The 27,203-nt window shown below is 35.6% G+C and overlaps 1 protein-coding gene across 1 annotated transcript; it reads left to right on the forward strand.

Moving 5' to 3' along the window:
• Positions 1 to 17,831: 17,831 nt before the first annotated feature.
• On the forward strand, positions 17,832 to 22,541 carry LOC127744898 (pathogenesis-related protein 1-like). Its single transcript, XM_052257739.1, has 2 exons — positions 17,832 to 18,270; positions 22,483 to 22,541. The coding sequence occupies exons 1-2, from the start codon at positions 17,832 to 17,834 to the stop codon at positions 22,539 to 22,541; spliced, it is 498 nt and encodes a 165-aa protein (XP_052113699.1).
• The last annotated feature ends 4,662 nt before the right edge of the window (positions 22,542 to 27,203 follow it).

The raw sequence follows: 27,203 nt of genomic DNA on the forward strand, positions 1-27,203 counted from the left end.
ATTGTTTTTTTAAATAATATCAAAAACTTATTTATCCTTTTATTTGATTAAAATAATAGTTTGATACTTTAATTAGAGTCTACTTTATTAATTTCACCTACACTCCTTATCTTCAATCGCACAGCAGAAATATACTACTTTTCGTCATTAATTCATACACCACTTTCCTTTGTTGATGATTTGATGTTCCTCCTCTTGACCAAGTGAGATTATAAAAGAGAGATCCACTTTGTTTCTTTTAGCATATCATTACTAAAAGAATAAATCTCCCCTCTTTTATTCATTTTTTTATAATGATATATATATTTGTGTAATTTTAAATACGATTATGTACTCATAAAAAAATGAATAAAAAATTATTTTCATAAAAGAATTTTGAATGTTAATAGAAAAAATAAATAAATAAATAAATAGAAAAATAAATAAATAAATAAATAAATAGGTAGATTCTTACGAAAGGAGAAGGGGAGAAACTCTTACCCACTTAATTTGACGCATTTAAATTTTGGGTACCTGAGTTTGGAAGGATAGGGGAGAGCGTGTTCCTCGTCATCTTTGCTAGAACATTTTTTTATACAGCAGTACAGTATCACCACAGCTATCACCACCACCATCCAAATTCTCTGTCTACTTCAATAATTGGGAGTTTTTCTTAGGATAAAGGACACTCCCACATTCAACCTCGTTCTGTCTTCTTACTTGGTAAGATTTTTTTTTGTCTCCAGTCTTGCTCTTTTTTTTTTGTCATATAATGCGTACTCTAATTTTTTTTGTATGAAATTCTGGCACTTGAATATCTGCTATTATATATTTGACATTTTTTGTATTATTCTGAATTTTGTCACTTTGAATTCTCGTGCGATTCTGAACTCTGGTCATCATTCATACTCTTGTTACTCTGAATCCTTGTTATTATGTTCTTTGTCTTCGTTCTCATGTAACTCCTTTCAGCCCCCATGTGTATTGGATTGCTATTTTGGAATTAGCTATAGGAATTTTCCGATAAAGGTCTTTCACTTTACAACTTTAGATGTTATATCCTCATTTGTACATGTTCTCATTTGTATATGTTTTCAATGGCATCACAAGATAAAAAAAAATGAATTAAAAATTATGAGCAATGTTCATTTGTAACTATAAAATAGATATTTAAAAATAAGAATTTTTTTTTTGTATAGTATAATCATAACTCATAAGTAATTTGTTTATAAACTTTTTCAATTAGAGCAATTTACTAGTATTCAATATTCGTATTCTTTCAAAGCTATAAAGGTATAATATCTTACAATATTTTCATATACTTCACCAAATGAAAGACGATATTGTGAGGATGTGAGGAGTTAGTGGCCTTATCAAGTAAAGAATATGATGAATAATTTTCATACCTTTGCTTTTTAGTTTCATTTGAGAACTCCTTGATTGTTTTCTTGACATGCGATACTCTTTGGCTTTTTAAGAATTTCTTTAGTGTTCTGAAATATTTTTCTTTATATTTTGAGTTGGTGTTCTTAGAAATCGTATGGTTGGGATTGTGATGATATTGGTACTCTCTTGATTTTGCTATTGGTGTTGAGTATTTTTTTGGGCTTTATGTGTTTGACTACTGTATCTTTTGTGCTGGTATTTTGTAGACTTGGACGCCAGGTGTTACAAACATCCCCCTTCTTCAAAAAGAAAATCTAGGCATTCTATTGATGCTACGCCTTCACCAATTTTCACTGGCTCAGGAATTTCTCCTTCTTCGACAGCAAAAGCTAAAGGTTCTTCTGCCGCTGCTTGCTTTGTTAAGTTATCACAGTCTCCTGGTAAGGTTGTGGTTAGCTTATCTAGAAGTACTGTGAAGCGTAGGTCTCATCGTCTTTTGGGTAAAATGAAAACAATTCCAAATTCACTTTCTGATCCGGTAAATGTAAGCGATGAGAGCTCTCAAGAAAGGGTCAGTGGGGACTCTCCTAATTCATTTGTTGTTGGCGACGTCCCTGACGAGGGTACAACCCAAGATGTTGTTCGAGATGGCCCACGAGCAATAGCAAGTTCTAAGAGCAATGTTGACATTGAGCTGGGTGTTACTTGCCAAGGGGATCCTACTAGAAGTGATATTGCTCCTATTCGAACGGTATTTCCTGGTGCAGGTACAACTGTTCTCCTCCATTCCCCCTTTTTTTTTATTATTTTGAGATTTGCATACATGATTTTGTTCATGCTGCTTGTGTGTATGTTTGTATCTTTTCTTATTTTTCAGCTTCCCATGTTGTTTCTGAGTCCACCTTTCAAGCTTCGAGCACTTCTAATATCACAAAGGAACCCTCAAGTGCTTCTTCTGGTGTGTTCCATTGTATTTCTTTTCATTTGTCAGGCGTGCCAGCATTTTATAAGTTCTTGATGGAAAAAAGGTGTTTTCTTAGTTATTTGTTTTGCTTTTCAGTTTCTGTCCGTGATGAGTTTGAGCATTTTGATGGAGATGCGAAGAACTTGTTATCGGATATTGCATCCCGGGCTCCTTCCTTTCTGCTTCCAAATGACCTAAACTGCCTTTTTAAAAAGCTTGGGTATCAAGCTTTTCTGGACGCATGGGATTTCTTTACTTCGCACTCCCTTACAGATTTTTGGGTACTCATCGAAATATGGTAGAAAATCATCTAAATAACCTTAAGTTATTTAAATTTAGTTGTCGTTGGCTTGAGAATCTTTCTGCTAAACTGGAGCCTCCACCTGGGGTACCTGATCTTGCTAGAAAAGGATTATTGTCTAAAGAGTATCATGTTCTCTCTTCTGATGTTTCTACTCTTCAAGAAAAGGTTAACAAGCTTACATCTGATTTGAATACCATGGAAGCTAGGTTAGACAGCGTCAGCCTGGAGCGAGAGCAATTGGCCAAACATAAGGAGGCTGCTTCTTCTGTGATTTCTTACAGTGATATTTTGTGACTGTGATAGTTTTCCAGCACTTTATTTTGTAAAATATGTAACGCTTTGACAAAGTATTTTTTTGTCCTGCTGCTTTTATGATTTTCATTGTACACCTCTTTTTGGGTGTTATGCTTCCCTCTTTTTTTATACTATGCATACTCCTCTAGGGTTTTATTTTTCTGTACTTGCTTGTGTGATCATTTTATTTGGATACACACCTTTTTTTTTGCAGGGGGAGGGTATGCTTTTAAGAAGAGCAGGATTATCTACTGCTATTTTTTTTTTTGCCCTTTTTTAGGCCAAATAAAAAAATGAAGGTACCTAGTATTTTCTTGCCCTATTTATGCTCTCTCCCTTTTTCTTTTTTAAGGAGCTTAGAGGGTAGGACACTTCACTTTTTAGAAATATTTTATATTGCAAATTTCTTAAGATGCATCATTCACAACTTTTGAGTGTATGATTGCTGATACAATTTTTTTCATGCATTGCAGGATGCTTGCAGACTAATATAACATAAACATTGGCTCTTGATAAAGAAGCCTTGTGGAATTGAAATTCTAACTACTAAAGCTGAAATTAGGCATAGTGCTTCTTGACATACTTGAAATTGATGGGGCCAGTGGTTGTTCCATGATCTGGGTCCAACAGGATACAGTGTCCATTGGGGTGTACTTCATAAACAATGTAAAGACCCTCCCATTTGGGAGCCTATTTTGGCAAAGACATCTTCCTCATTACTGTGTCTACTGATTTTAGTACTAGATCACCCTCTAGGAACACCTTGGGCCGAACATGCTTGTCATAAGCTAATGCTAGTCTCCAGTGGTATTCTTCCATCTTGCTTCCCACAACTTCTCTTTTTTCTTCCGATTCTTGCAACTTAGCTTCACGATCCCTTGCTTCGTCTATTAGCATCCTGGCAGTGGGTACTTCAATCTCTGTTGGCATTACAACTTCAACCCCAAAAACCAACGAGAAGGGTGTTACTCCGGTTATTCCATGTTTGGTTGTTGTGTAAGCCCAAAGAGCAAGTGGTAGGTATTCACTCCAATCTTTATGGGCTTTGATCACCATCTTTGTGAGTATTTTCAAGAGGCTCTTGTTAGTAGCCTCTGCCTGGCCATTCCCTTGCGGGTATTAAGGAGAAGACTTGTGATATTTGATTTGGTATTGTTCAAGAACACCCCACACTCTTTGGTTAACAAAGTGGGTTTCATTGTCGGACACTAGAACACTTGGCAGTCCAAACCTGCATATTATGTTTTCTTTGATAAATCCACTACTACTTCAACATTTGCTTCCCTGACAGCCACAACCTCTACCCACCTGGTAAAGCTTTCTGTTGCTAGGGGTGTTCATGGATCGGATCCGATCCGCATATCCGCGGTGTTTATCCGAATTCAATCTAAAAATTGTGGATATAGATCTGATCTACAAGGCTTTCGGATCGGATCTGTATACTAATTGGATCGGATTGCGGATTTTGTGTTGGTATCCGCATATTCGATTCGCATATCTGCATATTCACAAAAATAAAAAATAAATAAGTAAATATTCTTTTTATGTTTTATTTCAACTAATAATTATCATATATGTTATATTATTTTAATTTATTATTTAAGAAAAGTATATTTAATATTATTCAAGAGTAAACATATTTAAAAGAATAGAAAAAATGAATTTTATTGATATTTTTTTAATAAAATAAGCTTTTAAAAATATTTTTGCGTTTTGCGGATATATCCAATATCCGATTCGATCCGATCAGCAAATGTGCGGATCGGATCGGATCGGATCCAATCTTAAAAACTGCGGATATTAGATCCGATTTGATCCAATGATTTTAATGCGGATCAGATCAAAATTTTGGCCATATCCGATCCGATCCGATCCGCGGACACCCCTATCTGTTGCAACTAAAATCCATTTTTTCCATTGATGGGGTTTATCGGTCCCACAAAATCTACCACCCATGTATGGAATGGGTATGGTGTTTTGAGGCTGTTCTTTTGTACGCTTGGCGCATGTATCAAGTTTGCATGTTTTTGGCATTGCGGACACCTCTTGGCCCAGTTGATTGCATCTTCCTTCATTTTTGGCCAATAATAGCCGATCCGAATTAGTTCATACCACAACGCCCTTCCTCCTTGGTGTCTTCCACATACTCCTTGATTGACTTCTTCCAAGACTTTATCTTTTTCTTAATCTCAAACGCATTTTAGCATCTCCCCGGCAAAACTCTTTTTGAACAACTCACCTTTTTGCAAGAAGTAGCGTTCTGATTTCTTCTTCAATCTCTCAGCTTTTATTTTTTCTGAAGGAAAAACTCCAACATCAAGGTACTCTATGATAGGTTGTTGCCAATTGTGAACATTACATATCTGTGCACTTTCTTTTGTTTCTTGACAAGCCTTGCAGGAAGCTTGTAATTCATCATGATGAGACTTCATTTTTGACCAATAAATATCCCACCTCTGGAGCATTCGATACAAACCAGGGCCCTCTTCTCTGCAAATGTCTCCATGCAGTTGTTCTGCTTTTTTTCCCATTTCTCTTCTCTTACACATTTCATGAGGAGTCCATCATTGCCTTTTTTGAACATTTGCCCATTGAGGAGACAAAATCCTCTTGTTTTTTTGGTGATGTTGAGCGTTCTGAGCTGTTCATGAATAGGCATTCGCCAATCATTGGTTTTTCCTTCCACGGACATCCTTTCTTCTCTGGCAGAACTTTCAGCTACCCAGTGTTCCAAAACATGTTGTCCATTTTGAATAGTGACTCTACTCCCCAATGTTGCTAAAGCATCCGCATGCTTGTTTTCTGTTTGGGGTACATGCTCAAATGAGATCTTTTCGAATACCTTTATCATGCGCCACACTTGTCCTTTGCATAAGGTCAGACTTCTTTCCTTTGTGCCGTACCCTCCTTGGATATGTTGTATTATTAGGTTGGAGTCTCCTTTGACATAGAGTTTCTTGATACCAACTTCTTGAGCCATCTTTAGACCGAGCATTAGTGCTTCATACTCTGCCTCATTGTTGGTGCAAGAGAATCAATCGAAACATGAAGGACAAATTTCTTCCATGGGAGTCTGTAAAGACGACTCCTGCCCCCTCCTTGAGGATTCGAGGGTGTTCCATCAAATATGAGGGTCCATGTTTCCTCTTCATTGCAAGCATGAACAGTCTCTATTGTTCTTGGAATCTGATCTGGCAACTCTTCAATTGTTATTTTTTCAGGACATATTGACAAGAGGTCAGCCAAAGCTTGGCTCTTAATGGTGGTAAGTGTTACCAATTTCACATCATATTTGTTTATTAGGAGTGCCTAACAACTCATTCTTCCAATCAACATTGGCTTTTCGATTAAAAATCTGAGACCTTCATTTTTTGATACGACTTCTACTTGGTGTGCTTGAAAGTAGTGTCGGTATCTTTGTGAGATGTACACCAGAGCGAGACAATGTTTTTCTGGTGAGGAGTATCTTTGTTATGGCCCTTTCATGACTCTACTAACACAGACAATGGGTTTCTCTTTGCCTTCACCTTCTTGTGCAATTAACCCACTAACTGTTTTTCTCCTACCGCTAAGTATACCTTCAATAGTGCACCAGGTTGAGGGGAAATCATGGTGTGAGTAGATGTGAGAACGTCCTTGATCTTGTTCATTACAGCTTGGTGGCGTTGTTCCCACTTAAAGGTGTTCTTCTCTTTCAACAAAAGTCTTAGGGGTCCTAAGAGCTCCCCTAATGCTGGTATGAACCTTCGAATGTACCCCAGCTTGCCTATGAACTTTTGAAGTCTCTTGATGTGTTTCGGGGGTTCCATGTCTTGGACAGCTTTAATCTTATCCTCGTCAGCTGAAATGCCTCCTTTGTGGACTCTGAATCCCAAGAACTTCCCAAATGACACCTCAAAGGCACATTTTATGTTCATCTTGAGTCTATACTTTCTGCATCTAGTGAACACAACTCTGAGGTGTTCTGTGTGTTGTTTCCCAGATATTGACTTGACAACCAAATCGTCTACATAGTCTTCCACAAAATCATGCATTATGTCATGGAATATAGCAGTCATGGCTCTTTGGTAGGTTGCTTCAGCGTTCTTTAGGCCAAAAGGCATGACAGTATAGTAAAAATTACCTACGCATGTTTAAAATGCTGTCTTTTCTTCATCTTCCGGAGCCATTCTAATTTGGTTGTACCCGCTAAATCCATCCATGAAGGAGAACCTTTCAAATCTGGCAGTAGCATCTACCATTCTATCAACATCTGGCAAAGGAAAATCATCCTTAGGGCAAGCTATGTTTAGATCTCTAAAATTCATGCAACACCGGATCTGTCCATTTTTCTTTTTCACTAGTACTATGTTAGCTAACCAAGAGGGGTGTTGTATTGGTTTGACAAATTTGGCTGCGAGTAAATTTTCGATTTCTTTCTTTACTTGAGTTTCTATTTCATTGGGAGAATTTTCTAGGATCTTGCTTGACAGGAGTTGCTCCTTTCCTCACAGCTAAATTGTGGGTTACCAGGTTTGGGTCTAACCCCGGCATTTCATCATAATTCCAAGCGAACACATCTCTGAACTTTGTTAATAGCGCTATCAAATCCCTTTTCTCCATCTCCCCTAGAGCTTTGCACATGAACAAAAGCCTCGGGTGTTTTCTAGTCCCTAAATTAATCTCTTCCAATTCATCCTCCTTCTGCTTTGCTTCATCTTGGAGTTGGAGAGGGACATTTTCTATGTTGCTTTGAAGATGTTCTTTCTCTTGTACACTTAGGTTGTCGGGGTCAGGGGAGTGCTGATAATTTTCCTCCACTTGACCCCCGAGTTCCTGTAGGATATACCACCTATATCCTCCACCCGGGAGAATTTTCTTACGAAGTCCTAGTTCTTCGATTGTTGTTGCTTGTTTTTTGGTGCTTTCTTTCAGTACTTCCTCCATCAGGGTGTTCTTTCATACTATTTTTTGTCTAGGTGTTTCGATGGCGTATTCCCACACAGGCCTTATCTTGTTGACCCCTGATAACGCAAGCTCTTCATAAAAACTCGCATCCACTAAATGTACTTCTCCTGCATCAAAGGGTGTTACAGTGGCTGGGATGCTAATATCCTTCCCTCTCCAGCTATACTTTATGCATTGATGCCAACTTGAAGGAATGCACCGATGGAAATAAATCCATGGATGTTCCAGTAGGATGTGGTAGCTAGAGCTTCCATCCACCACATGAGACATATTATTGGTCTTTATGGGGCCAACTTTCAAGATAGCATTAACATACCCTCTAGATTTCACACCCTCTAGATTTCACACTCACTCCATTAAAAGCATTGAGCCCTACTTGAGTAGGCCTTATCTGATCAGAGAACCTCCCATTTCTAGAAATATATGAGTGGGTATGAAACACCGTGTTCACCACATAAAAAAAGTCCTTTAAAGAGGTGACTTGAGGTCCTTTTATAGTGTAAAACCATTTTGAAGAAAAAATCTATTGTCCAATGGTTGTAGTCTGATATTCGGTTTACTCCTTTTATCCCAAATATTTTTAGGTATTCCCGTCACTTCAAGTCTTTTCAACCGTTCAATGGAAGAAGTTGATTTCCACAAGTTAAACTAAAGTTCATGACATGTGACATTGTGAAGGGACATCTAGTTTGATTTTCTTTCAACTAGATGACACTCTTTACACTCCAAATCCAAGCAATTCACTTCCACCAATTTAGTTCCCACCAAAGAAAAATTCAACTCCTCAAGATGTTCTTTCGCATTTCATCCTTTTACCCAATACCTCTAGGAGGAATTTGACTCTTATTTGACCATGTTTGTAGGTCATTCTTAAAATTATTTACATAAAAAAAAAGTTTATATTTTTAGTACACAACGACGGAACAAGATGTTGATTTATTTTATTAGAAGTAATGTGTTATGGTTTTTGCTAATTAGGATACATATTGAACTTCAATAAGATTTCTAAAATAAGATAATATGAATTCTCGGTGGCTAATTAACATTATATGTATAGTATATAATTTTTTTGGAAGAATAAACTATAAGTATAGAATATAATTTAAATGCATAGATATAATAACGTACACGGTATGTACCAATGTGATTAATTATATATTTATCCTAATTAACATTAGTTCTTTTTTATATGTTGAAATTCCTAAAATCAACATGATTATTTTTCTAATTGCCATAGCCATCATAAGGTAGCAACAAGGGTTAGTATTTACATTACTTGTTATTTTCTTGTGTTTTTTACTTCTAGCCTTTGTGCCTTTAGCGTTGGAGATCTGAGCCACTTCAGAACGAAGTTTTACCATTTAAATTATTATGGTAGCATTCATTCTTTAAACAAATAATTTTTTATTTATTCAACTCTTTTAAAAGCCTAATCTTTGTAGATATTTTTTTTGTTTTTTAAGTTTTTATTTTTGGTTAGTACTTCTAAATTTGTAGACAAGTTTTCATTGAAAAATAAAAATTCTCCTTGGTGATCCTACTCAAAACGCCACAGACAAGGTCGAATCTTTCAGATCAGAGAATGTTACGCCTTGGTTCTAGCCTTTACTACAAAGACTCTAATCTCCCCATACCTCAGCTGAACTGATGTCTCGAGAAGTCTCCAACGAAGTCGTGAATTAGCAGTCTAAGAGACATATCCTCAAGCTAGTGGTTCATTGATATCCGATGAAAGACGCTTGCTGAACCCATGTAGAATAGAGATAACCTTGTGCCGGTTCAACTCATTCATAAGGTTGAAGAACGAAGATACATCTTAGGAGAAGATCAAATATGAATTAAAATAGAACAGTAGTACTTTTATTAATGCATAAAACTCAGCAGAGCTCCTAACCTTAACCTAGGAGGTTTAGTGACTCATGCTGATAGAAAAATACAATGAAAGATTCGAATGGACAAAGATGAGGTAGAAGATGAGGTAGAAGATCCTAAACAAGGGTGATCTTCTCCTTTAAATACTAAACTAATGACTACTAATTACAGAAATATGAGGCTTAGGCTTGTAGTGCGAAAATCCACTTTCAGGGCCCACTTGGTGAGTGTTTGGGCTGAGTTTAAGTGTCTCCCACGTGCTAGGACTCCCAAGGGGCGTTGAATGCTGGCTAGGAGCCCCCGTTTGGGTGTTGGACACTGGCCACCTCTTTGTGGGCATTGGACGCCAGGACTAGGGTAGATGGTTGGCGTTGAACACCAGTTTTGGGCCTTCAGTTTCGAAACAAAGTATAGACTATTATATATTGCTCAAAAGCTCTAGCTGTTAGCTTTCCATAGTTGTTAAGAACGCTCCATTTAAACTTGTGTAGCACCAAAAAAGTACTTCCGAGTGCATGGAGATCAGATCCTGACAGCATCTGTAGTGCTTTCTCTGTCTCTGAATCAGACTTTTGCTCCAACTCCTCAATTTCAGCCAGAAAATACTTGAAATTGGATAAAAACACACAAACTCAAAGTAGAATCCAAAAATGTTAATTTTACACTAAAACCTATGAAAATATAATAAAACTTAAATAAAACATGCTAAAAACTATATGAAAATAATGCCAAAAAGCGTACAAAATATCCCCTCATCATGATTTTGTGCACCAGAGGTCATGTTGGAAGCATCTTCAGGCTAGGCCGAGGAGGTAGGGAGAGTCTCTTCAGGTCGGGTCAAGGAGAAGGAGGGTTCTTCGTCCATTCAAGTAGGAAAGCTTTGAAAAGCTCCCTCAACTCGGTCACCCGATGTCCTGAGATTTTCATAAGGGGCATCATTATTAGGGGGAGGAACGATTTTTCCATCAACCACTATCGTGTCGGAATTAATAAGAGAGAGATCCGCATCACAAGCAACAACCCAGAACTGAGACTTCAAGTTATTGGTCATTTTGTCCATTACCTAGGAAATCGTCTCCTCTAAATTTGTATACTCTTCCTTCAATCTGGAGACCTTATCCACTAAATCTAGTTTCTCCCCAAAGACTCGAGTATAACTCTCCTCAACCTTCTTCTTTAGACCCTCTGCCATGACACAGGTAGCTTTAGCATGTTTCATTCTCTCCCAAAGTTTTGAAAGGTCAGTAATGAAAGTCTCCTTATCCTTCTCCAACCCTTGTTTAGACTCTTGCAAATATGCCATTTCAGCCTTCAAGTCAATCAAAAGTTTGCTAAATGGCACAAGGGGAGTCTTCTTAAGCTGTCTCAATAAAGCCGAGCAAACACTTGACATCCTTATCACACCTTGGGCCAATACTTGAAGATGGTTTTTTATAAAAACATCGTCTAGGCTAATAAAACTGTGGAGAAGGACGTGTTTCTCGCTAAAATCCACTACATCAAAACCTTGTTCATACACACTACCATAAATGAAAGTCTTATGTTTCTTCAACTTTGCCTCAAGAAAAGGAAGAACAAGGAGAAGTTTGAATATGAGATCTAATAGGAGCAGTAAGAGGAGGAGGAGTAAGATCAGGAAGAGTCTTAACTAAGAAAGTAGGATCCAAGTCCGACTTGGAGTGGGATGAGAGGTCACCTGATTTACTAACCTCTTTCAATTGAATAACTCGGGTAGCAGCATTCTTATTTGCTTGACAGAGAGTTTTTAGAGTATTCCACACACTAGTCATCCTTGTTGAAAAACCAAACATCAAAGTCGGATTACATAAGCATAATAAGTACCAACAAAAAGGTATCTGCGAAATGCAAAGAAAGAACTACCTAGCTCAATATGCATGTAGCTCGGCTTTCCTATCAGAAACTTCTTGGTATCAAGGTTAGTTGCTCGGCCCCAATACTCTTGGAACAAGGCCACTACACACTCCTCTACCTCGTCTGAATCTTTAAGATTGTACTTAATGATAGTGGGGACTTCCTCCTGGTACAGACTAAAACATGGTTCGTCTCTCTCGTTCAGAAAGAAAGCTCAGACACCCTCAACAGATCGGATCTTGAAAAAATAATTTTTCAAATCATGAAAAGAATCGTCAAAAATGGAAAAGACCTTTCTTCCTTGAACAACTCCAAAGGAGAGCCAACCCTGTTTCAAGGCCACTACACACTCTTCTACCTCGTCTAAATCTTTAAGATTGTATTTAATGATAGTGGGGATTTCCTCCCAGTACAGACTAAAACATGGTTTGTCTCTCTCGTTCAAAAAGAAAGCTCAGACACCCTCAACAGATCAGATCTTGAAAAAATAATTTTTAAAATCATGAAAAGAATCGTCAAAAATGGAAGAGACCTTCCTTCCTTGAACAACTCCAAAGGAGATCCAACCCTGTTTCTTAGAACTGAATGGTTTGGTAAGTTGAAATAAATAAAAGAAAACTTTGGAGGTTAAGGGAAGAACGAGTTCTCGGCATATCAGCTGGTAAGTTTTCAGAAAGCCCCAAGAATCAGGATGGAGTTGAAAAGGAGCAACTTTGCAAAGATGGAGAATTTCATATTCAAAACCAGGAAAAAAAGGGGAGACTCACCCCTAACCTAGTAAAAAAGCATTCATACATCTAAATGAAATGACGTTCCGACTTGTCAAGTCGAGGAAAATAGATTTGCTCTTCAGGATTAGCAACTATAATCTCATACTTATCCTCATCTCCCCGATCTCTATACAACCTATATTGTGTATGAAATGTTTTGGCATACTCATTATCGATTACAGAGACAGCAGAAAGCACAGTAATATCTACCCAATCTAAGTCTGTTGGAACCTTAGAAGAAATTATGAGTACTACTGAGCAAGAAATAAAGCTAAACGTACAATATAGCAAAAGAAAATCATCACTACAAGTCAAAAATTCAGGTACAACAACACAGGACATTCAAATTAGTTCGCTAAGAGGTCAGGTCATTTTCAACAACACAAAAGCCTTTCATAATTCTTAAAACCTCTTGTGAACCTAGCAAACAAACCACATCACCAGAGATTGACATGGTGCTCTTCTCAAGAGACAAAAATGGCACCATTGGGGCACCCCAGAGTAAAACCCCACATTCAACATACAAACTTACAGCAAAGGAATAAATTTCTTAAGAAAAGAAAAAGAACAAAGAATTGCCAAACAAAGGAACATCAATAAGAAACCATTACCATTTCTTCAAACATCAAAAATTATGATACCAAAAGCACATTACAAAGATATAGAAACAAAACAAAAGAGGGAAGACTAACCTTGAATGAGTGCCAAATGAAAGAACACACGTAACAACAAACACACAAATGATCCAAATTTCTCAAAAAAGTACAAGTGGGAATCCAAAGCAAGAATTTCAAGATGGAGAAATCTTGAAAGCAAAAGGGTCACAACAAAGAAAATGAAAGCTTTGAGAGAAAATGAAGAGAAAATGATTCAGAAGAAGCAAAAAGAAGAAAGAAAGAAAATTGTTGAGTATTTATAAAATTCAAGGGGGCATAGTGATAAATTCATCCCCTTCGTTTATGACGTGCACGATTACCAAAGTAACCGTTCAAAAACGTGTAAATGATTACAAAAGACACAATGTTTCGAGTTCATAAAAAATATATCGAGTACCCGACCTAAGCCTTAGAAAGGCGGTATACCCGATGTGATGCACCGATGTAACACCCTAATTACTCTAAGCCTTACCTCATGCCGTAAAGTAAAGGATAATTAAAGGTCATGACAATTCTAAGGCTTATACAATAATATATATAGAAAGAGATAGTAATTCTAGAAGCCCGATGAAGAAATAAGCTCAAAAACAGAGTTAGAAAAGCACAAAACGTTCACACGAAGCTACAATCTTAAAGACATAAGATATAGATACAGTCATACAGGATAACAAGGCATATATAGATATATGAGTATAATAGTCATAAAATACTAGCCTCAGCCCACAGAGTTTAGGGCGACTAATTATATACAGACATAACAGAGTTTGAAAAGTTAAAACAACATATACAATATCTCTCTCAAAGTTAGCCTCTAAGGTAAATATAGATACAAAAGCAAGAGTACTAAAACAAAATATCCAAAAGATGATAAGGATCCTCCGCTCTGTCACCATCACGCAACTCACCAAGGTGGGTTACGACCTGCATCTAAAAAACAACAACAGAATATGGTATGAGAACCAGAGATTCTTAGTATGCTAACAGTGCCCAGTAATGTAAGATATAAGGCTCCGGGATGCCAGAGGCAATCCTAGAACTTCACATCAAGCATAAGATTCAACTTATAAAGCAATTAAATAAATCCTTAAATCGGCCATCTAACTTAGGGGATTTCTAGTCTAACATTTACACCACTATCCCACAGTCTTTGCTAGCCTAACCACCATGTGATCCCAACACCACCGCCTTCTGAACCTCCTCAATCCCAGTAGAAAAACACAATTACTAGCAATACATGTAAAACACAAGTATAATAATGTATATTGAGTACGTCAATAAGCAATTAAGCATGTTATACAATTAGGCAAACAATGCAGGTCGACAAAGCAAGCAAACATATAGAATATGTACATGATGAATGCCTGTCCTATTTGGCTGTGATATCACATTGTCGGTTCAACTGCCAACCCAGACACATTCCCATGGGAATGTCGCCTTTCAGTCACAAATATAAATGGGAACCCCCCGGGGATATAGTGCCCGGATCACTTTCCCAGGAATATAGTGTCCGACTCACTTTACTAGGGATATAGTTCCCGACACACTCTTGTGACTCAAAAGGATGCGAGCGGGATACTTAGCCACAGACCTCGCATCTCAACGTAAGCGGGATAAACTATCGTCCTTACGTCGCCGTCGCGACCTCGACAAGTGAGATTAACCACCGTCCTTTCCAGGCGCATAGTGTCTCAACAGTATTAGTAATTTTTCAGAATTATTCTCAATACTCAGTAAAGTCATCATTAACCCCGAGTCCTAGACTCATTTCAAACATCATCAGTTCATAATTCCACAACTTGTTACCTTAAACATCATTACAGTACTCCACCATCTCACTCAACTAATCCATCCTCAATACTCCAGAAACCTAAGTCTCCATCTTCTAAATTCATACAAAATTCACTAAATTAAGTCACTAACTCATCTTTAGTAATAATAGGACCTAATTACTAGATAGTATTCTTAAACGATACTTAAAGAAGATTAGAAAGCTAGAGAACCTTTTAAAATGAAGAAAACAATTTTTTTTAGCAAAACAGGGGTCTTATGTAAGCAAGCCCCTATTTTGCATACGCATGCTATTGAAAATAGGTGGTCGCATACGCAACCCCCTACCGCATACGCGAGTGTCCCAACCTGAATGGGTTGCTCGCATCGCGTGTTAAGTGTTTGCGTACGCAAGGGTCAAAATTCTGATAGTTTGCGTACGCATGTAGTATTCGCATACGCGAGATGCCTAACCCGAATGGAATGATCGCATTGCGTACACTGTGTTGTGTACGCAACCCTCACCAGACTTAGAAAAATTTTCAAACTGCAAAATTTCAGTTTTAAATACCAAACTTTAAACGTTCATAACTTTCTCTACAAAACTCCATTTTCCTCAAATTTTATATCATTTTAAAGCTCTTAAAACAATCTTTAATTTAAAACAAAGATCATCAAATTTCAAAGTTTAATGGTCAAGTTATGATCCGCAAAAGTTCATCAAAAATCTAGTTTTATAAATTCAGCAAGGTTCTTTAAATCTCAAAACTTCACAACCAAAATCAATTCATCAGCATTCAAAGTCACATCAAAACTCATCCTTCGTACTCAACCACATCTATATATTGCATCACTTACCATTTCATTTTCTCCATCATTTTCACACCTTATTTATCATTCAATTCACCAATTCCTCAATCAATCTCAACAACCTTACTCATCAATAATAATCCATTCATACAAGCATCATTTATCCTTTTTCATTATCACATTAACATTCCACCACAATCATATCTCAACCATTCCATTTATTCAACTTCTATCAACATGCATATAACACAATCACAATTCAAACAATCAAATATTCATTTCAATCCTATCCTATGCTCCACTAGCCTAAGTGTCCAGAAATATTATATATTACATAGAGAAAACTGAAACCATACCTTGGCCGATTCCCAATATGCACCACACACTAAATTGAGTTTAAATCAAGCCTCCAAGGATCAACCAATCCACCAATCAACTCCAACAAGCATCAACAATCAAATTTTCCAAGTTATACTCATTAATTTACCACAAATCAATACCTAGGGTTTCTAAATACACAATTTCACAAGGGTAAAGAGTTTTCTTACCTTTTTCAATGGTGTTTGGGGTACAAACTACTAATAGTCCAACTTTAGATACCACCTAATCAATTGAAAAAACAAAATCTACTCAATATTCAAACTTAAAATTTTGAATTTCTTAGGGATGAAATCTGAGCAAGAATTTTCAAAAATCTTACTTTTTTGGTTGGATGAAACTAACGGGCTCGACAAGAGATTCGCGTAACCGCTGACAGCACGTGAATCGGAGTACCGTAACTCGAGTTATGGCCACCGGAAGTGGAGAATGAATAGTGACAATCTCTTCTCCCTCTCTTCTCACTTGTGCAGCTGTGTTTGTGTTCTTTTGTGTAGTGAACGAGCTGAATGCTCATTAAAGAAGGGTTTTATGTGTTGGGCTTGGTCCCAACTTGGGTTCGGTCCAACCCGTTAGTGTTTTTAGCCAATTGGGACAAACCTTTAAAATTAGCGCCCGGTTTTCAACTTTAATTATTTTCCTAAATTTTTCTACAGTTTTTACTAATCTCACATAGTACCGAATAGATCTAAACCGGTACTGCTGGCTAATTTACCAATACGGGTTTTTATGCAAATTTCCACAGAAAATTACATTTTCTAACTCAGAAAAATCTACTGAGTCCAAATATCATATTTAAATATTCTAATTAATATTCTAAATTTTTGGAATTTATTTTGGGCAATTAAATTATTAATTAAGAGGTTAATTAATTGCGGTTCTTACAATCGACACCACAAGAGATTAGTTCGACTTGTAAATGCTTGAGTTCGACCTAATGAAACTCGGTATCAAGTAGAGGCATTGTTCATATCTTGCCCAAAAAAAGCCAAATCCAAAATGAATCAAGCAACACAGCCAGGCCCAAAATGAATCAAGCCCAATCTACAGATGTCACCTAGACCAACACCTACCCGACCTCGTAACAGGTCGGTCATCATTACGACGTAAGTTTAGCCCTACTTATTTAAATAAGTAACTAATTTCTACTATCTCTCTTATTCATCTAGAAAGGATGTCTCAATAAACTCTCTACTAAAAGGAAGTAACTAATCCATCACCAAATGTGGGACTACTAAAAAATTAGTTATTAATTCTACATCTACGGTTATAAATATCCTAACATTTTTAGGTATACTTCAAACTCAATCTACTAAAAAATCTGTTTAAATCCTTGTTAATTTAAGTATTAAAGTCTCTTACAAGTACCACGTTCACCTTCTCAAGAGAAACTTAGACGACAATACCTCGATACCATCCAAAATCAAACGCTGTCAGAGAATCTAAATCTCATGTTCAGTCTCAAAAGAGTGTTAATTATTATATTAGAGCAATGAATAAATAATTGAAGTATGAATTTATATATATTCAAATAAAGCCAGTGACTCAATCGAAGAGTGCAACACCAAAGGTTGTCATTAGCATTACTTGATTAGGCTCTTGGCTCGATCATTATTCCGTTGGTCTTGTGATTGACATTATATTATTATATATTTATATANATTTTAACTATAAATTAAATAAAAAATTTTCTTCTTATTATTACTTTTACTTATCATTGGCTATCAATCTTCTCATTAATCAATATACCTATATGTATATATTCAAGTAGAACTAATTGCAACCATGTTTCAATTGTCAAAGAACTTTTTTAAAGAAGTTGGATAATGAAAATGTTATTGAAGATTTGGCTAGTAATAATAAGTTTTATAAGTATAGTTCCATTATTTTTAATAGCTCAAAACTCTCCGAAAGACTATCTTAAAATTCACAATAATGAACGTGTAGAAGTTGGGGTTAAATCACTGAAATGGGATCCAAAACTTGCATCGCTTGCTCGTAAATTTGTAAAGAAACACATTTTTGATTGCAAGAAGGGGTTTGATGATACGACCTTTGCTGGTAAAAAATATGGTCGAAGCAGTGCATATCATCGAGCATTTCTATCAGGTGTCGATGCTGTAAATACATGGTTGCAGCAGAAAACAAACTACGACTATAAATCCAACAATTGCATTGATGGTACCCTTAGTTGTATTTTATATGCTCAGATTATATGGGGTGAAACTACTTTTTTAGGTTGTGCTAGAGTCAAGTGTCGCAATTATGGAGGTACCCTTATTACTTGTTTTTATGACTCTCCATGTCATCTTCCAGGTCAAACCCCCTTTGTAATTCATTAATTACCGAATTAAAGTATTAAACCCATGCATTGCTTTCTTCACTACACTTTAATATAAGTGCACATTTTACTATAATTGTTGGCCTTGTAATTTTTTTTTTAGGATTTTACTATTTTGTGTTTTAAGAGCATAAGTTAAACATATCATAAAAAAAAAATATTTTAATATTATTTATTATTTTTATGCATTGAAAATATAAAAAAATATTTTATAGTATGTTTAACCTATGTCTTTTGAACACAAACAAAAACCCTTTTTATTTATGATTATTATAGTTTAACCTGCTGTGATTGTGCTTTCCAAAGGTTTTTTGACTTATGTACTAATTGGTTACATTTCCGTGCAACATTTTTTTCTAATTAAAAAGTCTGCAATTAATAATACTCAAATCGTATATTAAAGCATTCATCGTCCTCTATATATGTATGTATGATCGATCACAGTTACTGCTTCCAAGACCCGTTGAAAAGTTTTCACTACACAAAAAAATTAATTTCACAAAGAAGCGAAGACAGTAAGTTTGAATCAAGCTTGATCCATGTCTGTGTATATAATGGAGACAAATATTAACTTATTTTTAATGTATATTTTATATAAAATACGTGTTTTATATTACTAACTAATTTTGATGTATATTTAACATATTTAATGAGTTATTATTAATGATGACACATACACACACAAAAAGTTGTGAAGACGGCAATAGTTTTCAATGGCTATGGATCTCAGAGGTTGAAGAAAATGTCAATTCTCAATCTAAGTCACTTGCAATACTGGATTTCTAATCTTTCATAGTAGATATGGCAGTTACCATGACATTCAAGATAGAGTAGTTAGTGATATACCTTCTAAGTGAGGAAGGGATTTTATGGAAAGACTACTTGAATGAATTGTTCTTTGTTTCGGCTGAAGGAAATTGGGCTCGATTATTCGATTCGATTGGGGTAAGGCTAATGGATTGCTGAGTGGAGCTATTTGGGGGAGATTGGTCGAAGGTCGATTGGAGTAGATCAGTTGGTAGTTAGTTTGGTCTGTGGTTGCTTAATTAGGACTATAGTTGTTAGAATTGAATTAGTAATTGAATTGATCAAACTACTAATTTATTAGTTTACTTGTTTAACTAGAGAGTCACGAGTTGAATCGTTTAAATTATAATTAATAAATATAAATTTTAAAAATATAATTTAATTTGCATATGTTATATATTTTTTTAAAAAAAGGCAAATGTAATGAAAAGTAACTTAGCCTACTAGCAGTCAAACTGCACATGCAAGAGGACCCAAGTTTAAATCTAAAGAAGAGCTTTCTTTTGTTAATTGTTGACTTGTGGTTTTAGCATGTTTATATCGGTTCTGACCAGTTTGTATCGATTCTGTCCAATTTTAATCGGTTTTGTCCAATTTTTTCCTTAAACGATCAAAATATTAGACCAAACTTATTTAGGGTTTGGTTCACTAATTGTTTGGTCGAATTGATCGGTCCAATCCAATTTAACAACTAATCAACAAAAGGATTAACTAATGCATACACATGAAAAGATAAAATAGAACAGAAACATACAACAAAACATAACACAATAAGTAAATCTAGTCCATAGAGTGATCTCGAAGTCGATATCTATATCTTTGTCAGACCAATTTAGACCTTGACCAATACTGCTTATGTACGAATCAAATCAATCAATAATAAGTATCAAATCTATTCTTACAACAACAAATTCAACTCATTGATAATTTTTATCAACAAAAAATTTTGCTCCAAAGATGATTTATAACAACAAAAAATTTAGCTAGGTGATTATTTTAGTAAGACAGCAACAATTTCAAAGTTCAGTGATGATAATTAGCAACAAATTCAACTCAGTAATAATTTTCATCAACCTAAAAGTTAGCTCATATGTTCAGCCCAAATTTAGCTTATAACAACAAATTCAGCAAATCTTACTTGATTCATGATTTACAACTATATTTAGTTCAGTAACAAGGTAAATTAATTGATTAGTAATTCAAAATCATCTCAAAATATAAGGAGAAAGAAAATCTGGAAAAGACAAAACAGGAAAAGTAACGATGCAAAGACTCACCAACGGACCACGGTCCATGGCAACTTGGAAATAACGAGGACCCAAAACCAGAATAAGATAAACGATGACGACCCGACGAATTGCTTCAGTCACCAGTGACAAGGAGCCTAGGAAAGGCCGCGAGACGTTGAGACGCTAGCGATGAGACGAGACGAACAACGAGATGCCGGCGAGTGTGACTGAGATGAGAGTCGAGTGAGACTGAGAGAGACTCTAGTGGGCTAGTGGCACTACAATAAAAATGTTGAGTACCATCGAATTTACCGTCAGATTTAGCATCGCAGAGTAGTGACGGATTTATCGGCGTCAAGTTTGTAAGGTTAAGTAACTACCGGTAGATTTATGTTTTTGATGGTAAATTCACCGATAATAATTAGAGAAAAACAAAAAAAAATTGGTGCATTCTTTTGGGTCGGATTTACCATCGAAAAATCAAACAGTAAAGCCACTTAGTGAAACACTGCATTTTGGTGACCCGTAATGGTTTACCGTCGGAGTTTTTTATGGTAAAATCGACGGTAACTGTGCTGTAAAATTTGAAACGCGAACCTTTTTCTCCGTCATTCGAATTTCTCTCTATCTCTCTCTAACCCTCTCGCCTCCCACTCTTTCTCTATCCCTCTACCTCTTCTCTCTTTCTCTTTCCTTGTTTCTCCTCCTTCCCTATTGCCGCCGGCCACCCTAAGCCGATGCGTCTACCTTCTCTTTCTTCCCTTCTCACTCTAAACCACTCTAGCTCGGCCCCTGTCTCTCAATTTTGTTTGCAGAACAAAGCAACAACACTGCCCCTATTCCTTGTTCCGGCTAGCTTCCAACTCCTGCGACCATTCGTTTACCGCTTTTCATATTAGCAACATCATAGTTCTGCTGCAACTGCTTTCCTCTTCTTCGTTCTGTTCTATTTTGGCAACCCAGGTTAGTACTCTGATTTCTAGTTATTAGTTAGAATTAATTTTTTGTTAGTGAATTTTAGGTGGTTAGGATAGGATAGATTAGGTTACTAAGTTCTGAATTGTTAAAAAGTGTTTGGATTATTGAACTGAATTGCTAAATATTATTGCTGGAGTTATTTGAAATTGTCTGAATTATGTTGATTCATTGTGTTACGGCTGGTTTGGCTAAGATTCGATTGCTGGATTATTTGGATTATACTTGGTTGTTGTTGGTTTTGAATTATTTGTTACTGGTGTTGATTGTTATTTTGAAATTGGGGCTGTCAATTGCTATTTGATCTTGATTTTGCATGTTTGATGTTTGTGCATGCCAAGTGTTCGTCAATATTATTTAGAGCTTTTAATGCAATTTTTAGTCTAATTCTTGAAAATCAATGCTCGTTTGCATGTTATGATTGTTATTATGCATTGATAATAGAATTTGATTTATTTTTAATTGTCTAAAACTTTTGAATTTTTGAATGATTGGCGTATTTATTTAATAGTACATGATTAATAAAGTTAGTTCTTTTTAACCCAATTATATCAACTTTATATGTTTAATTGGTTTTGGGGTTATATTAGGAATAAATTTCAAATGTTGAAATTAATCTTGTGGTATTAGTTATAAGAATTACATTGGCGTTTGAACTTATTGTTGATTATTTAGTTTTGAACTTAGGGTACTGAACTTGTTTTGAATTAGGGTTTTCTAAATTCTGAACTTAGGGTATTGAATTTGTTTAGTTTCAATTTTAATTAGAATATGTTATGATTTATGTTCCTTATTTAATTCTGAACTTAGAGTACTAAACTTGTTTTGAACTTATAGTTTTCTAAAATTCTAAACTTAGGGTACTGAACTTGTGTAGTTTCAATTTTAATTAGAACATTGGCGGATTTGTGTTCCCTATTTAGTTCTAAACTTAGGATACTGAACTTGTTCCTATTCTAATTAAAACATATTTTTTATTATTGTTGATTTGTTCCGAGCTAGTTATTATAATTTATAAGTTTGATTTGTTGTTCTGAATTTTTATTATTATTGATTTGTGTTTATTATTGTTAATTTGTGTTGATTATTATTGATTTAGTTCTCTTTTTTTAATTGGTATGCTCTTTGCAGACATGACGACAGGTAGAGGTGTTGCGAGGGTTTCTGCCGATACCCCTGGAAATTCTTAATCCTCTCTCTTTACTCCGACTACCCCGGTGACGTCACAGATTACGGGTGCATCAGACCAGCTGTTCATCATGGTCCCTAACCCCAACTACATCCATATGTCTACGGCAACGATGCCACCTCCATCTGCTCATCAGCCCAATGTCTTGGCAACGCTGCCTTCGGCGACGGATATCGGAGCCCCAGAATTCTCTCACAAAAGTGACCCAGCTGATGCCCCTCCACCATCTCCCATCGTACGGTTGATAATTTGGGCTGATGGCGGAACGACTTGAGTACTACTTCAAGTCTTCTATATGCTGAAAGTGTCTTATTATTGATTCTAGTTTTAGTGGATTTAGGGTTATAGGTTTGAACTGATGAAGTGTTTGATATATCGTGATTAGTGATTCTTGATAGTTGATTCTAATTTTAATGGATTTAGGGTTGTAGATTTGAATTGCTAAAAGTGTTTGATATATCCTATTTATTGATTCTTGATTATAAATTCTAGTTTAGTAGATTTATGGATTTTACTTCTTGATTATTGGATGTTGTTCATTAATTGTTGACAATTGATGTTGTTTAAGTTAATTGTTAATGGATAGAGTTCGTGGCACATTTTAGTTATAAATGAAACTCTACCAAAAATTCTAAAAAATTCTCTATATATTATGATTATTTGCTTCTAAAGTTTTAATTTATATTGCTATATTGGTTTGTTTGTGAATTGTTGATAGATTTGTGCCAAACAACAACACATGTACTCATGAGATGACCAAGATCATTAAGCTGATGTATGACCATCCATGGCTAAGCTACAAGAAGATCCCCTCTGAGGCTAGAGAGCGATGGTTTCAGAAGTGACGGTAAGAACTTAATATAGTCAAACCTTCTTAGCTAGTTTATATCTTCTATTTTGTTTAATATGATATATTTTGATTAACTAATTTTAAAATTTCTTTGTGCAGCTAAACTTTATATAGGACAAGGAGCATGATCTCATGATCAGGAAGATATAAGACCATCGTATAGGTAGGAAGCTGCAACAGATACTGGAGGATGTACGTGAGAGGCGCGACCACCTCTTTTCCTGGCTCCGCCCGAAAATGAAGAAGGTTTTGTACGTTCAGTGGGAGACCGATGAGGGGTTCAAGCATCAGCGTCTCACAAACAGAGCTAACAAGACATTGGCCATGTCGTCCAAGTATACCGGTGGCTTAGCGACCTTCATGAAGACTAAGGCCAAGCTAGTATATAGATTCTCTAATTTTGTTATTAATTTAGTTATATTCTTTGACATATCATTAGTAGGCATCCTAACATATTGTTTCAATGCAACATGTGTAGTCGAAGTCATTGGATCGCAAGGCGACATTGGCGGAAACCTTTAAGTACACCCACACTTTGAAGGAGAACAAGGCGAGATTTGCTTATTAGTAGTCTATGGATCATTATATGAGTAAACATTTGATCTTGTGATATAAAATTTTCAATTAACTATATAACTGTCATCCTAATCATAATAACATGTGTTACACAAGAGTCCTACACCCAGAGACAAGAGGCCGCTACTCAGCAATCTCAGCAAAGTAGGGAGGACGCCACTTGCTTTACTGCTTTAGTCGTCGATCCAAATGCGGTTTGGCGCGAGACAGCCTCAGCGCTGTACAAGAACCGTGTATACGGACTAGGGTCGTTCTTCGCTAGCAGCTTTCGCACCTCCACATCTGCCTCTGCCTCCAGTCAAGCCGTCGATCCCGAAGAAGGCATTGATTTAAGGCTGCGGGTGCAGGAGCTCACCCAGAGCCATTACGAACAGGCTCAGAAGCTGAACGAGACTTGGGATAGGTATCAAGAGATCCTCAAATGCTTGACGGAGATGAATGAGCTCAGGCTGGAGTTGAGGGAGCAGCTAGAGCAACTTCAGCGGATGGAGCAGCAGATGGGAGTGTACCAGGTTCAGATGCGCGCCAGTGACAGCGGCGTTACTGGTGGGATACAGACATCACCGCCTTCTTTGCCACCTCAATAGGACCACGGAATTGACGACGACGACGACTACTAGAATCTTTAGAATTTAGGTCTTTGTTTTACTGTTTCATTGTATTTGATTTATTTGACTTTTAATTTATTTGAACATTTAATATTTAATAATATTACATAATTAGCTTCTATTATTTATAATTTGACCACAAATTGTATAAAAAATAAATTTAAATATAAAATAAAATTAAAAATAAAAAATAAAAAAAATTGCGTCACAACATTTTAAAAAAAATTCTAATAGTATTTAGCGTTTTTCTTGTAATGTAGCAGTGAGAGAGAAGAGAGAGTTCTAGTCTAAGAAGTGAGAATGAGCGAGACATTTCTTGAGAGATGTGGGAAAACCTAGTAAATATGAAGAACAACTTTTTTATTTTAGTTTTTGAATTTTTGTCCAATATAAAATAAAGGATTTTTAGGGGTTTTTTTTGTAAAATTCAATAAATTTTTTTTTGTTGTTCCTAAATTATATCGATGTTTTAGTAAAAATATTAATATGATATATATTTTTTAAAAAAAATTAAAGTCTGATATGGATGATATAATTCACGTATCATTTTATTATATTTGTGCATATTTTTATTGTATCGATACGCATGAATTTATTATTGTCCTAAAACAGACACCTAAAAATTATTATCACATAAATTTTATATTAGTTAATGATCAGTTGTTTTAAATGAATACCGAGGATTTGATTTAGTTGACTTATTGTTAGACAAAAATATTATTTTTATAAGAAAATGATGAAAAAAATAATTAGTCATATGGTGATATTTCTGTATATAATGTCTATATTTATTTTAATTAAAATTAGGTCATTTGACAGTTTGGTTATTTATTTAGATTTTTTAATTAACATCAAGCAAGGAGTGCGGGAACAGTTATAGATGCAATTCAAATTTTTCAAAAATGATGTACAAAGGATAACTGTGAGTTGACATTAGGTTAGTCTATAAATAGCACTTTAGGAACATATTGTAGAGAGTTCAGTTTTTTTGGAAAACACTTAGAAACCTAAAACGCTCTCAATCCCTTGGCATCACAGAGTAAAATTGGGAATCTTAAATAATTCCTCTGAACTCAAACACTTGTAATTTGTTTCTTTCCAATTTTTATTAATAAAATTTCTCTACTTTTACTTATTCCTCTCTTTTACGTTTATGTTTCTTTCTTCATCTTTTCTTTAATTTCTTGCTTGTTTTAATTTTTACAATTTACTTTGTCTCAAGCACCTGGCATTTCTTTGTTTATTTGTTACTTTCAATCCTTTTTAATTCTTATTAACGATACAATTGTGATATTGAGATACCCATATTTTATTTTAAACATTAACAAAATTTGAGTAAAATAAATTGGCACGCCCAGTGGGACATTGTCAATAGATTGTAGTTTGTCAAAAAAATCAGGAGTTTTGAATGTGCATGTGGTTACGTAGTGGGAAGATTGTGTTTCTAGAGACCAAGAAATCAGCGTCAGTTGACATGTTAAATACATCTGCAGCATCTTTTTCTACTTTCAGCTATGAGACTAGAGGAAATGAGTCCAAAAATTCTCCCATGATTTTAAACGCAGAGCCTATCTTGTTGTCAGTTAGGCATGATGGTGTTGGCCATGCCCATCCAGGGTTAAATGCAACTCACATAAATACCATGGAGTGGCCGCCTTATGGCTTGCCACTGAGGTATGTCCCCCCACCCCCCATGGTGACATAAGGATTGCATGTGCTTCTCTACTCAACCTTTCAAAATTCTCTTTACCAAATTCCATATGGCATGTCAAATGTACCTATTTTTAGGGTGTCAGGTTCACATATATCACAATAATTTTTTACATACTATTAACACAGGAAATAACGGTGCATCTAATTCTACTGCATCCACTATTACTAGGGTAGAAAACTCCAGGCTTGTGTTTTCTGACATGTCAAGAGCAATGCCTGTTAATCAACCTAGTTAAACCATTAGATCTTTAACAAATATTAGGCAACAGATGGATGAAAGCCACCATGATATAGTAAACATGTCAACTCATCAAATGGTGACAGTTTTAAATCCTCTTTTAGAAAACACAAACACTAGAATTGAACAATTAAATAGGCAAGTTAATAGAATTGCTACCGTGGTAAATTTAGAAGAAAATGATAACCATGGTCAAAATGGTGGAGCAATTCCTAATTATGACGTTCATATGCCTAGACATGGTCAAAATGCTTATTGTATGTTGAAAAGACTTAGGCAAAATAACTTAGGGGGTATTATAATCTAGTTAAGAATGTCGAACAAGTTTTAAACTGTTTGGGATTTAATGTTGGTTGCTTAAATAGGCCATATTTTGTGTAAACTTTTCCTGAATGTATCTAACAAGCAGAGCTTCCAAAGGGTTGGAAAATTCTAAAATCCCTTACAAAATTTTCTGGATAAGAAAATGAGTCTACAATAGAGCATATTGCTCGATATACTGTTGAAATTGGGGAAGCAGCTTCTAATGAATATCTCAAGATGAGATATTTTCCTTTTTCTTTAACAAAAAATGCAATTACGTGGTTCTCCAACTTGAGACCAAATTCCATTCATTCTTGGGTGCAGTTAGAAAGAAATTTTTATGATCAATTTTTTCGAGGTGAATTGAAAGTTAGC

Source organism: Arachis duranensis, chromosome 2, assembly GCF_000817695.3.
Source record: "Arachis duranensis cultivar V14167 chromosome 2, aradu.V14167.gnm2.J7QH, whole genome shotgun sequence".
NCBI lineage: Eukaryota > Viridiplantae > Streptophyta > Magnoliopsida > Fabales > Fabaceae > Arachis > Arachis duranensis.

Bases quoted from the DNA above. Each gene is read 5' to 3' on its own strand.
- LOC127744898 (XM_052257739.1), top strand. From the start codon at position 17,832: ATGTTATTGAAGATTTGGCTAGTAATAATAAGTTTTATAAGTATAGTT. The intron at 18,271-22,482 runs GTACCCTTATTA...TGCTCTTTGCAG, and splicing joins CAAGTGTCGCAATTATGGAG to ACATGACGACAGGTAGAGGT.